Source organism: Antedon bifida, chromosome 2 (genome assembly GCF_963402885.1).
Source record: "Antedon bifida chromosome 2, ecAntBifi1.1, whole genome shotgun sequence".
NCBI lineage: Eukaryota > Metazoa > Echinodermata > Crinoidea > Comatulida > Antedonidae > Antedon > Antedon bifida.
In genome coordinates, this window is record NC_136227.1 from 708,265 (window position 1) to 725,254 (window position 16,990).

At 35.5% G+C, this 16,990-nt stretch overlaps 1 protein-coding gene across 1 annotated transcript in view; it reads right to left on the reverse strand.

The window, feature by feature from the left end:
- Window positions 1-16,990, reverse strand: part of LOC144834742 (uncharacterized) — an 80,694-nt gene that overhangs the window by 45,487 nt on the left and 18,217 nt on the right. The window contains exons 25-56 of the mRNA XM_078689652.1: window positions 15,197-15,377; window positions 14,598-14,819; window positions 14,249-14,359; window positions 13,853-13,966; window positions 13,064-13,189; window positions 12,395-12,508; window positions 11,797-12,114; window positions 11,316-11,624; window positions 10,677-10,891; window positions 10,309-10,413; window positions 9,645-9,800; window positions 8,931-9,078; window positions 8,321-8,497; window positions 7,663-7,871; window positions 6,974-7,151; window positions 6,351-6,670; window positions 6,006-6,161; window positions 5,426-5,753; window positions 4,917-5,110; window positions 4,134-4,308; window positions 3,720-4,042; window positions 3,464-3,622; window positions 3,022-3,349; window positions 2,734-2,933; window positions 2,445-2,619; window positions 2,031-2,353; window positions 1,778-1,936; window positions 1,336-1,663; window positions 1,048-1,247; window positions 759-933; window positions 345-667; window positions 92-250 (exon numbers count right to left, since the gene is read on the reverse strand). Of these exons, the coding sequence (XP_078545778.1) occupies window positions 92-250; window positions 345-667; window positions 759-933; window positions 1,048-1,247; window positions 1,336-1,663; window positions 1,778-1,936; window positions 2,031-2,353; window positions 2,445-2,619; window positions 2,734-2,933; window positions 3,022-3,349; window positions 3,464-3,622; window positions 3,720-4,042; window positions 4,134-4,308; window positions 4,917-5,110; window positions 5,426-5,753; window positions 6,006-6,161; window positions 6,351-6,670; window positions 6,974-7,151; window positions 7,663-7,871; window positions 8,321-8,497; window positions 8,931-9,078; window positions 9,645-9,800; window positions 10,309-10,413; window positions 10,677-10,891; window positions 11,316-11,624; window positions 11,797-12,114; window positions 12,395-12,508; window positions 13,064-13,189; window positions 13,853-13,966; window positions 14,249-14,359; window positions 14,598-14,819; window positions 15,197-15,377 (6,708 nt within the window). The remainder of the gene's footprint in view (window positions 1-91; window positions 251-344; window positions 668-758; window positions 934-1,047; window positions 1,248-1,335; window positions 1,664-1,777; window positions 1,937-2,030; window positions 2,354-2,444; window positions 2,620-2,733; window positions 2,934-3,021; window positions 3,350-3,463; window positions 3,623-3,719; window positions 4,043-4,133; window positions 4,309-4,916; window positions 5,111-5,425; window positions 5,754-6,005; window positions 6,162-6,350; window positions 6,671-6,973; window positions 7,152-7,662; window positions 7,872-8,320; window positions 8,498-8,930; window positions 9,079-9,644; window positions 9,801-10,308; window positions 10,414-10,676; window positions 10,892-11,315; window positions 11,625-11,796; window positions 12,115-12,394; window positions 12,509-13,063; window positions 13,190-13,852; window positions 13,967-14,248; window positions 14,360-14,597; window positions 14,820-15,196; window positions 15,378-16,990) is intronic.

A 16,990-nucleotide genomic window follows, 5' to 3' on the forward strand; every position in this document is an offset into this window, starting at 1 on the left:
CAAAATCGCAATAAACAAAACCTAATATACGCTAATATTTATATCTGCACCAAACAAGTAATGCTACTTTGAATAACCTAACAAAACTTACATTTGAACCATCTGATTTTAAAGAAATATCATTGTTGGCTTTGCCATTAAAGTCACCGCATAAGCCACACACCGAGTTCATGTATTCAAAAGGCAGTTCTGTTTCTAGAGTATGTTTGTTATCCCATCGTAGAACCAACGAAAAGTTTGTCAACAATATCTACACATTGGAAAAACGTTGAATAAATCATTGCATATCGTTATAGTGCAAATGTTTTAAGAACATTTTATTACAGTTTACTTTATATACTTACAGTGTACTGTCCACTTATGGTGATGTAAACACCGTCTGATGTTAAGAGTGGAGGTGTTATTGTTACTCCATCATAGGCAATCTGACCATCTTGTCCAAGATTGTATTTGTGTTGCTTGTAATGTAATGTAACTTCTCGCATCAACGACACTCCTGCTGACGGTTGGTTTTTCCTATTTATTCCACTAATTGTGAAATCTTCAATATCTGTTCTATTGTCACATTTGTCTACCACTGTGTATTCACATTCACCTTGGAAGTCATACCTGGCCTTGTCGAATGTGATGTAATGAGGATCTCCCCAAACGGTACAATAACCAGGACCTAGAATGTTGATTTAAATAAAATAGTAAGTGGGTGTTTATGTAGAATCTCTAGAATTTCGATTGTAGTATTCATGTTTAAATATTTTTACCTCTGGTGCACGTTTGGCCATCTCCTTCAAAACCAGCTTGACAGTAACATCCACGAACACCATTTCTTACAGAACATTCGGCATTTGAATCACAGCTGTATTCGTTGCAAGTTACCACACCTCCATTACAGGTGCAAGTCTGTTCACAAGCATTGTCGATCCATTGTTGACCAGACTGTGAAAATAGACAGATACGTAGCTAATCTAGTTTAAGTATCTAACAATTTTTGAAATGTGTTTAGTAATCTTTCCTCCTCTCTTTAATAATAGTCTAAACAAATATCTCTACCTTATAATAAACTCCATCCACAGTACAACCGCATTGAGACGGCTGAACACACGTGTTACCATCAAGCACGGTGCCACTTGGACATTCACAGGCTTCAACACATGTCTTTGGGCAATCCACCATTCTCTCCATTGACGCACACGTTGCAGGACAAGAACTTGCACAATGATTATATACTTTATTGCCATCACACGTAATTGCTGTAAGAAAAGAATATGATATCGGTAACGTATCTTGGTGTTAACAGGTACATCAAATGCAAGATTAATAGATTAGTTCATTACGTACGACATGTTGATGTTGCTGTTCTCCAATCACCGGGTTCTCCACCACGTTGTCGACAAGCTTGGGCATATTCTGATATATCATCACATAGAAGATCGTCATTAGGCAGTGTGGCACACAAGTCATAAACACAGCCGTCATAATAATCTGCAGGATCAACAAAGTCGTGACACGAAGAAAGAGCGCCGTCGTCTGATATCAAAGTGTAGCAGAAATCTCTGGCGTCTTCCAGTGTTTTTGTGCCTTCTAGACAAGGCTCCACGTCGACGACATCTTCGCATTCTTGTGATTCGAATTTCCAACTGTTTCCAAAATCCGAAGCACTTCTTGCCTGAAATAAAATGTTATGAAACTCAAAATCGCAATAAACAAAACCTAATATACGCTAATATTTATACCTGCACTAAACAAGTAATGCTACTTTAAATAACCTAACAAAACTTACATTTGAACCATCTGATTTGAAAGAAATATCATTGGAGGCTTCGCCATTAAAGTCACCGCATAAGCCACACACCGAGTTCATGTATTCAAAAGGCAGTTCTGTTTCTAGAGTATGTTTGTTATCCCATCGTAGAACCAACGAAAAGTTTGTCAACAATATCTACACATTGGAAAAACGTTGAATAAATCATTGCATATCGTTATAGTGCAAATGTTTTAAGCAAATGTTATTACAGTTTACTTTATATACTTACAGTGTACTGTCCACTGATGGTGATGTAAACACCGTCTGATGTTAAGAGTGGAGGTGTTATTGTTACTCCATCATAGGCAATCTGACCATCTTGTCCAAGATTGTATTTGTGTTGCTTGTAATGTAATGTAACTTCTCGCATCAACGACACTCCTGCTGACGGTTGGTTTTTCCTATTTATTCCACTAATTGTGAAATCCTCAATATCTGTTCTGTTGTTACATTTGTCTACCACTGTGTATTCACATTCACCTTGGAAGTCATACCTGGCCTTGTCGAATGTGATGTAATGAGGATCTCCCCAAACGGTACAATAACCAGGACCTAGAATGTTGATTTAAATAAAATAGTAAGTAGGTGTTTTTGTAGAATTTCTAGAATTTCGATTGTAGTATTCATGTTTAAATATTTTTACCTCTGGTGCACGTTTGGCCATCTCCTTCAAAACCAGCTTGACAGTAACATCCACGAACACCATTTCTTACAGAACATTCGGCATTTGAATCACAGCTGTATTCGTTGCAAGTTACCACACCTCCATTACAGGTGCAAGTCTGTTCACAAGCATTGTCGATCCATTGTTGACCAGTCTGTAAAAATAGACAGATACGTAGCTAATCTAGTTTAAGTATCTAACAATTTTTGAAATGTGTTTAGTAATCTTTCCTCCTCTCTTTAATAATAGTCTAAACAAATATCTCTACCTTATAATAAACTCCATTCACAGTACAACCGCATTGAGACGGCTGAACACACGTGTTACCATCAAGCACGGTGCCACTTGGACATTCACAGGCTTCAACACATGTCTTTGGGCAATCCACCATTCTCTCCATTGACGCACACGTTGCAGGACAAGAACTTGCACAATGATTATATACTTTATTGCCATCACACGTAATTGCTGTAAGAAAAGAATATGATATCGGTAACGTATCTTGGTGTTAACAGGTACATCAAATGCAAGATTAATAGATTAGTTCATTACGTACGGCATGTTGATGTTGCTGTTCTCCAATCACTGGGATCTCCACCACGTTGTCGACAAGCTTGGGCATATTCTGATATATCATCACATAGAAGATCGTCATTAGGCAGTGTGGCACACAAGTCATAAACACAGCCGTCATAATAATCTGCAGGATCAACAAAGTCGTGACACGAAGAAAGAGCGCCGTCGTCTGATATCAAAGTGTAACAGAAATCTCTGGCGTCTTCCAGTGTTTTTGTGCCTTCTTGACAAGGCTCCACGTCGACGACATCTTCGCATTCTTGTGATTCGAATTTCCAACTGTTTCCAAAATCCGAAGCACTTCTTGCCTGAAATAAAATGTAATGAAACTCAAAATCACAATAAACAAAACCTAATATATGCTAATATTTATATCTGCACCAAACAAGTAATGCTACTTTGAATAACTTAACAAAACTTACATTTGAACCATCTGATTTGAAAGAAATATCATTTTTGGCTTCGCCATTAAAGTCACCGCATAAGCCACACACCGAGTTCATGTATTCAAAAGGCAGTTCTGTTTCTAGAGTATGTTTGTTATCCCATCGTAGAACCAACGAAAAGTTTGTCACCAATATCTACACATTTAAGGAAAAACGTTGAATAAATCATTGCATATCGTTATAGTGCAAATGTTTTAAGAAAAATTTATTACAGTTTACTTTATATACTTACAGTGTACTGTCCACTGATGGTGATGTAAACACCGTCTGATGTTAAGAGTGGAGGTGTTATTGTAACTCCATCATAGGCAATCTGACCATCTTGTCCAAGATTGTATTTGTGTTGCTTGTAATGTAATGTAACTTCTCGCATCAACGACACTCCTGCTGACGGTTGGTTTTTCCTATTTATTCCACTAATTGTGAAATCCTCAATATCTGTTCTATTGTCACATTTGTCTACAACTGTGTATTCACATTCACCTTGGAAGTCATACCTGGCCTTGTCGAATGTGATGTAATGAGGATCTCCCCAAACGGTACAATAACCAGGACCTAGAATGTTGATTTAAATAAAATAGTAAGTAGGTGTTTTTGTAGAATTTCTAGAATTTCGATTGTAGTATTCATGTTTAAATATGTTTACCTCTGGTGCACGTTTGGCCATCTCCTTCAAAACCAGCTTGACAGTAACATCCACGAACACCATTTCTTACAGAACATTCGGCATTTGAATCACAGCTGTATTCGTTGCAAGTTTCCACACTTCCATTACAGTTGCAAGTCTGTTCACAAGTATTGTCGATCCATTGTTGACCAGACTGTGGATTTAAAGAGATATGTACGCGAGTGCCAGACAGAAACTGTGTTAGTCTATATATATTATTATTTATAATGTTCTTTACTTTAATTTGAAGATATGTGTTTAAGACGGATCTTCGTGCAATGCTTCACTTGAATATAAATCAAATTTACTCATGCCCTTTGCACGTTGTCATCGAATCCGTCGAAACTGAGTAAAGGAATCAATCGTCTCATGTCACTTTCGGAAATCGAAAGCTCTATAGCGAGATCACTAATGAGCGCCTAAAGCATGTTTTCCATTACCGAATATTTTCGCGCGAATCGAACATTTCTGAGTTCTGATTGGTTGAACAATTGTTCACGCGCAGAAAGTAGATGAAATATAAATACGCTTTAGTCAATGCTTTCAATTCGGCTAGTGGAAAAGAGATTTTTCACTAGGCGAATTTGTTCGAGCGAATCAAAGGCGCCCGCTTATACGCATGCGTATTCATGTTTACGTCTTCTAAATCCTTCTTTACGCATGCGTATTAGATGACGCCTTCGCTTTGTGCGAACAAATTCGCCTAGTGGAAAATCGGCTTAAAGTAGTCACCCCATTTGTTTAAGCGTTTTTATACTGTACCTGATAGTACAAACCAGACCACATACATCCACATTGACTTAGGGATATACACTGGCCATTGTCTAAAACTGTGTTTTCTGGACATTCGCAAACTTCTTCACACATCACTGGACATTCAGTCAGTGAGTTGAGACAAGTGGCAGGACAACTTGTTCCACATGAATTATATATCTTACCATCTTCACATTGAAAAGCTTTAATTGAAAATAGTTTATTGTTTGTTAAAATGCATTATCAGACAAAGAAACGGGTATTAAATGCATCGAAAGTTAAACAATAATATGTCCAATTATTTTCAATTTTAGATTCAGTTTATCAAGAATTCCAATATTCAATATTGTTTAAACTTTTGTTTTATGAATTCTATAATTTTCATTGTAATGTAAAAGTTGTTAATTCTCTAATGTTTTGGTTTGATAGATCCATATTGGACAAAATAAAAATAACATTAGTAACTTCGTAATTAAGAAGTATCTTAGTCAATACAAACTAGACAAATGGTGGCTTACGGCATTTATCGAGAGTATTTCTCCAGTTTCCCAGCTGGATTCCCATGAACGAACAGGCCTGTGCATACGTTTCTAAGCTATCACATAGTGTTGTATCATCCGGGAGCGTGGCACAGAGATCGTAAACGCAGCCTTCAAAATAAACAGTGGGATCAACAAGAGTATGGCATGGCGCGAACACGCCAACTGGTGACGTCAGCACGTTGCACTCGTCCACAGAGGTGCGATAGGTGTCAGAGGACTCGTCACATGGATCAACATCTAGAGCTCTACAATCTTCGTTGGTAGTTGACAACCAACTGTTAGCAAAATCTGCTGTACTTCTCGACTGTGAATATAATTTTTTTTTTTAATCAACAGAACATTTAATAAATACATTATTTTGATACTTTCAAATTGTCAATTCCATTTTCAAAGATATAGCTTAGCTAAAAGATAATATTATTGTTTTTACTGATAATTGTTTGCTGCATGTTTTAGCATTAAATAATACTGCTAAATTACATTTAATAATATTCAATCTATGATGTTTATTTATTCACTATAGTAGCTTAAAATACATATTTAAGTAAGTACTTACTTGAACTCCATCTGATCTTGTCTGTAGATCTGTGCGTATTCCATCAAAGTCACCACACAGCCCACATGTGTTATTGCCAAACTCGAAAGAAACACGTATTTCTACACGGTTTTCTCCATTCCAGCGAATTGAAAGCCCGAAATCAGTCCATAAAACCTGGACAACAAAGAACAATAGAAAACTCATTTACATAAGAAAACAGGTATTGTGTAGCATATGACGAATAAAACCATTAAAGATATATTGTATATAGAGATATATAATTTTTTTTAATATGCCATTTTAATGTCAAAAAAAATTATTTACCTGAAAAAATGTAATTTAAAGCCAAAAAAAAATACATACCAGGTTGACTCCATTGTCCACAATACTAACGCCTTCTAGGTCATAAGGTGTTACAAGTAACACGTCATCCAGCAGTACAACTCTATTTTTTTTAAGTGTGTATTTATGATTCATGTAATAAAATATCACTCGTTGTAAAAACGCAACACTAGCTGACGGTACACGCTTGGCATTAACACCGGTTACTTCAAATGATGGTTTGTTGATGACGTCGATACAATCCTTCACTAACGTGTATTCACACTCTCCCTGGAAATCATATTTTTGTCCATCGAATGTTATGTAGTGAGGATCGCCCCATACAGTACACAACCCAGATGCTGAAAATGCCAAATATTGTACAAATTGAAGTAAGGATGATATACGTAAAGAAATCTGATGACAATTTCAATAAATCAAGCAATGTTGCTAAAAGCCAACTCAGACGGGGAGAAAATTAAACTTGTTCTCCCGGCGACCTAAAAACTACGCCCGACGCTATCTCAAGACGACTCGTCTCGTCGGGATCATCAACTCGGACACGACCGACGACCTCGTCTTATAAAACTGTCTGAGTTGACCTTAATAATGTAGGAATTTGTTTAATAACATTTCAGTAAATATAGCGTGTGTAGAGTGCATACCTTTGGTACAAACGGTTCCATCGCCACTAAAGCCATTGTTACAGTAGCAATCTCTGACACCATTTTGTATTCGACAAGATGCATAATTGCCGCACATGTATTCCTCACACGTATTAACACCGTTACCATCACACGTACATCTCATGCTACAGTCTTCTGTTACGTACGTTTCTCCTTGCTAGTAGTAGAGAAAATGATTTATATTAGTAATGTTCTTCTACCAAATATACAGATTTCTTTATGACCTGACGATATGGAACTAAGTTTTCGATTTTGTGACGATCTTTTAAATTAATATGTTGTCGGTCGTTGTCTGGATTTAGACACCATTAAACCTCACTGTGTCGACGTGGGGGCGAGGAAACACGTATCAATATCCTTTTCTCAATATGATTGTTGATGTATGTAAAGTCATCATTTGTTGAGATCTGTACTCTGAACAGGCGAACGGCTATGAGTTCTCACTGGCTAAATTCAGGGCCCCGGATCGAATGGGGCCCCAGAGCAATGCACAGAGGAAAAAACAGGCATTAAAATATGTCGAAAAAGGCTTAAGGTTCCTAAACCAGGGGCCTCGGGTCTCTGAGTTACGCCACTGTAAGCGGCATATAACATATTCTGCCTTAACGATAATAATTTGGATATGTTCGTGAAAAATAAACACAATATGTTAGAAACACAGTATATACCTTATAGTAGATACCGGTACCCTCCATGAGGCAGCCGCATTGAGACTCATCTACACATTCGTCGCCATCCAATACTTTGCCGACTGGACAATCACAGGTATCAATACAAGTAAATGGACATTCTCTTTCTGCCTTGTTACGCGTAGCACATGTCATTGGACATGGATTGCCGCATGCATTGTGAACTTTTCCATCTGAACAAACAAATTCTGTGGACGAGAAAAAAAAATATAATCTATTATTCCATTGGCAACATTCCACAAATTGTGTAGGCTTGTTTTTCTCGAATTCTTATTCGATATCTAACATGTAGCTAGCTTGAAATTTGCCGAGCAAGATTGAGATCATTGTACCAGATGATCACCATTGTTAAGGTTTGTCTACACTATCAAACATTATGTGAAAAAATATGATGTGCCCATATATAGTCATCATGATGTCATATCACTACCATATTTTGGCACATCACTACCATATTTAGGCACATCATACTTTTTTTGTCAAGCTAGTTTGATAGTGTAGACAGAGCTTTACGCAATACTAAGTAGCCGACTACCAAACGTTGATGAATAAAGAATGGAAAATAAACAAAAACTGTACACTGGTCTGACTTTTTACTAAATGCAAATGAAACACTTAAAAATGTACCAAAACCTACCACAAGAAGATTCTTTCCGCCAATCACCAAGCTCCAATCCAGCGTCTTTACATTCTTGAGCGTATACAGCCAGCAACGAACACAGTAGAGAGTCGTCCATTGTGGCACAAATATCGTACGTACATGACTCGTAGTAAAACTCAGGGTCCAACACAGCATTACAAGTGGCAAACGCACCTGTGATTCAACAATGTGAAATTTAATGTATTAATGTTTTTTTTTAAAGTCATCTATGTTCAGACTTCAAGATATAAATACTCACGACATAGTAGCTTAACAGCGTGTACAATTTCAAATACGATACAATTTTAAAATTGAAGAAACATTTATAATTTTTTCTGATTGTGGTTTGATTTTGATTTTTCGAAAGTGCGACCTTTTTCCCCTCGCTTTTCCTCTACCCGGTTAGGTACACGAGCGGTATTTTTACTACATTTACTACTAGTACCATTACTTGGTTAAGTTAATATCTAGGAGTTAGGTGCTATGTGTCTGTTGCCATCTGTGGACACGATACATAATGTTTATAGTTGCTACTGCACGTGTATTGACCGCTTTCTTGAAACAAAAAAATGTTTAAACAAAAGATAAGTATCATGACTAAACTTACCAGTATCGCTTGTCAGAATACTACATTTGGCTTCAGCGGTATTTCTATTTGAAGCAGTAGCACATGGATCAAGATCTAAGACACCAGTTGGACATGTTCCGTCATTTGTTGCTATCCAGCTCTCGGCAAACACATTGGTATACGGAGTCTACAATTACAAACGTGACGTATCTTAACGCAAGGAATGCTGAAATGGCCTTATTTGTTACTGTTATACATAGAATGGTATAGCAAAATAACGCTGTACAAAACGGAACGATTATCAGTTATTGCTAATCAAACTTTTGAAATAAAAAATGTTCACTGTAAAGTAATAATAAAGCTTTGGGGTGAGCAACACAAGGACGTCAAGCGCAACGTAAACGATTTAACCCAATCACAAACGAGTATTCGTCCTTGCATCCCGTCGCTAAGTGGGAAGGAGAACAACGCTTAACTTTACGAAAGCTAAACGTACCATAATGTTTGCCATTTTTTAGGCTACTTTATTTGAAGATGGGTATTACAATTCTAAAATCTACCTACTGTCTCTACCAAGATTACACTCATAAAAGTATTGTGTGTCCATTGTGTGATTGTTAATATCAGTACAGTAGTTAAAAAAAAGTAGTACGCATGTAAAGATATCTACCTACGATTTTAATAAACAACAGCAAATACAATAAGATTCCATGCAATATATGCAATTACAATGAATGTAACATTATTACTTACCAGTTCTCCATTCGGCATTCTGTAGTCGTTATCCGGGTTGTCATCAAAGTCTCCACAGAGACCGCATACTGTACCAGTCAGTCTATCATCTAACAGTACCTCAACGGATTGAACACCATCCCAACGCAACACTAAGTTGAAGTTTGTCATCAAAATCTAACGAATTTAATTACCGTATTATAATTATCTTGAATACATATTACTAAATACGTCTGATTATAGCAGATAGCCATCACTACGCGCCAATTTCAAGGGGACGCTATCGGTCAAACAATGGGCTCACACAGGTTGGACAAAAGGTGATCCCAATGACAGTTCGGGCTAGCTTTTACTGACACAGAGACTGATAAAAAACATCAATATTAACAGAATATCTTCACCGATCTTGAATTTTCATACTAGTAGTACATTACCCAAATATATAGGCCTACTAAATTTTCAAAATCCTATTAGATTTGTATCAAAAATCGGGAAAATAAGTCAAAAGTCCGGAAAAATCAAAACATTACGTCCGAAGTCGTTGAGCCGCTTTGCAACTCCTAACTACGGGGCGAGGTTCGATACAGTGCTAATTTTGTCGACATAATACAATTTGTAATATCTCGAACGGCGCCCCGTACTTAACACCCTACAACAAGCATGTCAAAAAAAACCCATCACTTACTGTGTAAATACCTGAGCTGATGACGAATACACTAGAGCTCTCATAGGGTAGAGTAATAGCTATATCATTGTAAGTCACAGCGCCACCGTTTGCTAAAATAAATACCTGGAATAAACCGAACGTTATAAAAGTTATACAACAAAGTAGTGCGAACCAAAACTCCATTGGCTAAAAGGAGATTTCCCTTGATCTGAAAGATTTGGATAACTTGTTATATTAAGCCCTTATTAAATAGTAATTATACAATATGAATCAATTCGTTTGATACCGTTAAATGTATTTTCAAAATTCATCCATCCATTATCGTTGAAAAGTTTCAGACTTACGCATGCGCACTTTACATGTAACTTGTGTTTCACTATACTTACCTCACTTCCAATCGTCACAATAACTTCATTGACGTACGCTACGGAGGCAGAAGGTGATCGCTTGTAGTTCCTGCTAACGACTGAGAAATCATCAACGCCATCGACGTCTGGACATGGTGTTGTCAGGGTGTAATCACAATCGCCTTGGTAATCGTAGCGTCTACCATCAAATGTGTAGTAATGCGGATCTCCCCATACAGTACATCTTCCGAGTCCTAGTATTTAATTTAATTATTTTTAAATGGTTATTTCTTAATATATATTACAATATTGTCAATTAGTTTACAATAATTTATTTATATATATTCCAAAAATTATGTTAAAATATGTTCAAATGATTTTATAGTTATTAACATAAAAAATTTACTAACAATAAGATCAGCTAAATTGCCATAACCAGAGTAAACCTTTTTTTTATCAATTATACATTTTTAAAACACGCAAAACAATTCTTTTGTCAATCAAGGACTTACGAAAGTTGGAAAAGCTTTCGAAAAAATCCGTAAAAGTATTAGCTGATAAACTACTTCAAAAATGTTATCAATTAACAATTATTTTGTGTATAAAAGAGAGTAAATGATTTTTTAAGAGTTAATAAATATTTAAAGTTTAAAGTTGTAAAAAAAACTTAGTACGTACGTATTTCGCAGTTGGCACCTTGCCAATCTGGTTCACACGTATGAAAACGGGTAATAAGACTTCTAGCAGTAACGCCACCAACGGTGATACTGACAACAACTTCATAGTAACGATGACCAAGAAGAGGTGATATGACACCATATTCCTGATCACTACCCTGCAAATCCCGTCCCACCATCCACGCATCATCACCATATTCTCTGTACTCGATTTGTGTTAACGACGCATTTACGTCCGATTTCCACGTCACGGATAATGACGTCGGTGTTGATAACGAGATGACTAAATCGTATATTACATCACTTTCATCTAGAAGAATCAATACATAAATATTCAATAAAATTAAAACTATTAATTAGCATTGAAACTATCAATCCATCAAACAATCATAAATAACAATTAATGTAAAGATATGTTTTGTTTTTATTGAGGTAAAAGAAAAATTCAAACTGTATAAATAAATAATCAAACGTATGCCTACCCATGCTGCAATTCAACGATCCAAATCCATTAGAACATGTCTGAACAACCATGACGTCACTAACCCCTGTAGTTTGGCTGGCAGTCCTTTGCATTTCTAATCTGACGTCATACCTGGTATTTTCGGTCAAACCTAGTAGAACGTAGATGAACAGATCTCCACTAACAACCGACCCATCTATCCAATCAGTGCTGCTGATCGCTGCGTCAGAATGATTACGATATTGAAATTTAAACCAATCAACATCAATCTCTACTGACCAGCCAATCGTAAATGATGTACTCCAAACCTGTATCAGATACAATGTGGGCGAATCACCTAAAAGGCAACCAGACAAGAACAGTTATGTAGGTCACACGCAAAATAAGGGCAAAAAAAAAAAAAAAAAAAGCAAAACAAAACAAACAACAAGAAGGAACCACCTATGTGGATCTCTTTTGACCAGACCTCTCTAGTGTTCGATACATTCAAAGGGTAATTGTGAAAGTTTGAAGTGAACGTGGCATAGCTTCGATTAACTTGTCTAAAATATCTTAAATTGAACTCGTCACATAAATAATCAGTTAATGAAATAATTAAACCATATTACTTTACTTACTGTTTTCGCATGAAGAACCAATAAACCCGATTTGACAGTTACAGGTGTAGCTATTCACACCGTCAGTACACAGGCCTTCATTTTGACAAGGGTCACTAAAACATTCATTGATATCTTAAAAGAACAAAATCAAAGTTTACTTTAAATCACTGTGCCTACAAGGTGTAATAATGTGAGCAACATCAACATCAAGATAGTTGTATCAGTAGCTTCAATGTATGCAAAGCAACAGCAGTTAAAACAGCGAAACATTTTGGCACACATGGCGTAAAAGAAGTATACTTGAGCTATAAGTTTCGGACACAAATATTAATGGCGTAAATAATGAAAAAGACGTTTGATGTTGAGAATGTGTGTAGTGTTCGCTTTGTTTTTGGTTTCTTTCTGTGCCCTGTTCTGGGTTAACCAACTAGCATAGGTGTTTAGCACGTGTTTGGTCTTTTCTTGCCTTTTATATTTGTTTTGTCTTCTTTGTATTGTATATGGCAGAAAATAAATAAAAGACAATGACTATAGAGACTTTAGGCCAAGTTAAAGCCTCATCAGTCTGGCTCACTTTTTCAAGATTCAAGATTGAAGATTATTTATTCATCCAAAATAAACTGGAACTATTTGAATTCAGTAAATACTCATCATTTGTGGCCGCTGTGAAATTTCAATTTTACTTACCAGTTTCGCACATATCACCTATGAAGCCTGCTTTGCACTGACAGTAGTATATGGAATTCTGACCCTGTGTAACAGTAACACAAGTACCACCATTGTTACATGGATCGCTTGCACATGGGGATGTATCTAAAAGATATAATCGCTTACAATTAGTTGAAAATTTACATTGAAAATATAGTTGAAAACTATACATTGAGCAAACATAGTTTGGGAGATCGGACTTTCAGTATTGCTGGACCTAGGCTCTGGAACCACCTACCTTTGAACATCAAACAAATATCGTTAGTGAACACATTCACTACTCAAAACTCACATTTTCTTTTTATATTTTTGGTAGCACCATGAGCAATGACTGTTGGAATGGCGCTATATAAATCGAACGATTGACGATTGATAAAGACAAGCCTCATGACAAAGACATTTTACATATAACAATCTATTGATAATGCATAGATTTAACCACATGACTTATGTCAGTTGTTTTATTTGATGTTCAATTATAGGAATGGAAATAATGTCCATGCCCATGTGTGTCGTGTATCATGAATTATATTCTTAATGTTTTAATAAAGACATGGATAATATTTAATTAGGGCCTCGCGATCATTTCCAGAGTTAGTTGGAACATGAAAATAAAGATGAATGAAATCAAACTTTTAATAAAATAGACCTTAGTAGTTTTAATAAAGTTGTTCACTTTTGCCATCAAAAAAAACAATTAATTAACGATTTCATTTATGAAAAAATAGGCAAACCAAATGAGAAAAATATTTTTTGTTAAATACAAACCGTTTTCACAATTATTTCCTACAAAACCTGTCTGACATTGACACAGATACATCTTTTCGAAGTCAAAGCACTCTCCACCATTCAAACACGGATTTGACAAACAAAAATCAATATCTAACAACATCAAAAATACAACGTTAACAGAAATTATGGAAATGTTGTTAATGATAATAATGTTTTAGGATTTACATTTTCACTTTCTTAAAGACCAAATGATGTTTTACATCTTCACTACCAGTAGCAGATAACAACATATTACATGTACTGTGCAAGTATCTGTGCGTATCAATTTAAAGGATTAAACTGGTCAAGTGGATTTCCAACACAAACAAATTAATGTTTTATCTATTATATAGATGTTCGGTTCATATTTTTGTTTTCAGATTATAAACTCACCTATTTCGCAGTTATCTCCTTCAAATCCATATTCACATGAGCATACATAACCGTTGACTCCGTCTGTACAGTTACCTTTAACGCATGGTGTGGACGCACACTCGTTAATATCTAAAAGAACAAAACATCAAGTTACTAACCTGAAACAAAACGCTTAATTCTTTAAATGTTTACCCAATATTTAAAGTTTGTTTATATACTGTAATAGTAGTATGAACAATTACAAAAGTTAGTTAGGAGCAGAAGAAATGAGAATGGGTTAGGTGTTCTATTGTCAAGTTAGATGAGAGGAAATTGTCATCTAACTTCCATTATTTCCACATTTTCAAATTCAAAATATGTTTCTTACTAGTTTCACATTGGTCTCCATTGTAACCAGGCAAACAGGTGCAAACGAACATGTCGTCTCCATCTGTACAAGCGGCTCCATTCTGACAAGGGTTGCTGTAGCATTCATCTATGTTCTCACAGTTAACACCAATCCATCCACCTTCACAGTTACACGTGTACGAGTTCACACGATTGACACAGGTTCCGTTCACACACGGATTACTGAGACATTCATCAATTTCTGTAAGTTAAGTTATTATGTGTAGCTTATTATCGCACCCCGCACACTTCCTCAGTAAATACCATATAATCATTTTATATTTGAAGCGAAAATGTCTTCTTTGTTTAAACATTATAAAGTTATTAATTTCCAGTAAAATAAGTTTTGAATTCCACATTCAATAGACTTAAAATGTTTAAGAAAGTTAAACCAGGGAAGAGTGATATTTTTCTTACCTGGTTAAACATTAATACAAATTGTATTGTATTTTTTTAGGTTTGTTTTTCACAATGCTCACTATACCATCCGAATTGTTCGCTTGTGATTGGTCAACTCACTTGCGTTGCGCGCCTACGTCGTTGCGTTGCGCGCCCAAGCTTTATGATGATAATACCTACCTGTGCAGTTCATTCCTCGATTGACGTCATCATACCCCGCATTGCATATGCATTCATACTCCTCATTTTTAACTCCACAAACAGCGTTCTGGTCGCACTTAACATTATCGCACTGCGACTGTCCGCCTTCCATACATTCACAGAGTTCGGTACAATCCTCAGTGTACACGGACCTTCCAATCTAAGAAAGGGAAATTAAAGTTATATAGAAACATGATATTTCACTGTCACAGAAAATTATATAACACATACCAATTGAAACTAGAATTTAATTCGTCACTTTGACGAATTATAGGTGATCATTTTTATAAATTTATTGACATTAATATTTTTTAAACATGCACGTATGTTAACATACGATCGGAAAATGTTGATGTATGCCATCCTATTATACGCTTATAGTGCTTAGTTGTGCCTATTATATGTCATATCACATTATGTACAGTATACTGTATATCTATATACAGTGTAGCATTGGTGAAATTACGGACACACATCATGTTCTAAGTTTTTTGCACTGATGACATTATCAAAATAAACTTGTGGATACCAATATCGAAAGATAATGAATTGAGCAATAAAATATAACAATTAGAAGAAAATTTGGCACGTAGAAGCGCGGTGCGCGCTCTTCAAAATGTGTATAACTTTGACAAAAGAGATGAAAAAACTACTTTTTAACTTCAACTGGCCATATGGTAACTTCATAACATTCGATAGGCTTAATTTTTATATGCATTCATATCTACATTTCACCAGCTCTCATAATAAGTTATAAACATCAAGGTCAACTTTAATTCAGAAGAGCTGTAAGGTATTCAACTATACGTTGTAGGTGAAATTACGTAACCCCCGTTATTCAAATTTTAAGATGTGATGACGTCATCGAAATGAAAATATTGGCAACTCATGAGTAACATAATTGGTTGAGGTAGAATATATTAAAAATTTAAAAAAAATCGAGCACAGATAAGCGAGTTACGCTCTGTTGAATATGGTGGTCTATGACAAAATGGGAAAAAACCCTATTTTAAAAATTCATGTGGCCAAATGATGACGTCATACCATTTTGTACGTCTAATGGGTATATACATTTATATCTACAACTCATTAACTTCCATAATAAGTTTAAAAAAATGGGGGTCATCTTCCATTCTGAAGAGTTATATTCATTTTAAAAAGGCCTTATTTTTTACCATTTTTAGCACTTTTGTACAATTAATGTGCGCATTTTTAACGTGCTCGTATAGCGTTATTTTAAGTCTGAATGGACTCAAATTTAGTGAATGTACTAAGGAAGATGAGTAGAATGCAATTTGTACAAAAAAATTGTATTTTTTACGCTTTCTATGTACGCACGCGCAAAAACGTGTTTTTGCGCAGTAATTTTTTAAAACACGCAAATGGCCTAATTCATACTCTAAATTGATCAAAACTTAATTTTGGGCTTTTTAAATTTTTAACGCGCGATTTCACGCGCATGACCTTAAAACGCGCAAGTTTTTATTTTCTAATATTTTTACCTTGACCTGAAGTTTACTTGTAGTGAATTTCATTAATATGTGATAATGAATAGTAAAGATATGATTGATATTGTGATTTCACAAAATGGCGTATAAATGACGTCACGGATGAGTGATCACGCTGAAAAGCTTATTATGTCTAAGTTAAAGTATTTGAAAGACATTGTGTAATTTTTGTGATCATTGCCATTCAACTTTTTGAGATATTTGTTACACAAAAAGTGTACAGAAAGAATAAAAAAAAAAAAAAAAAAATAAAGATTTCATACAA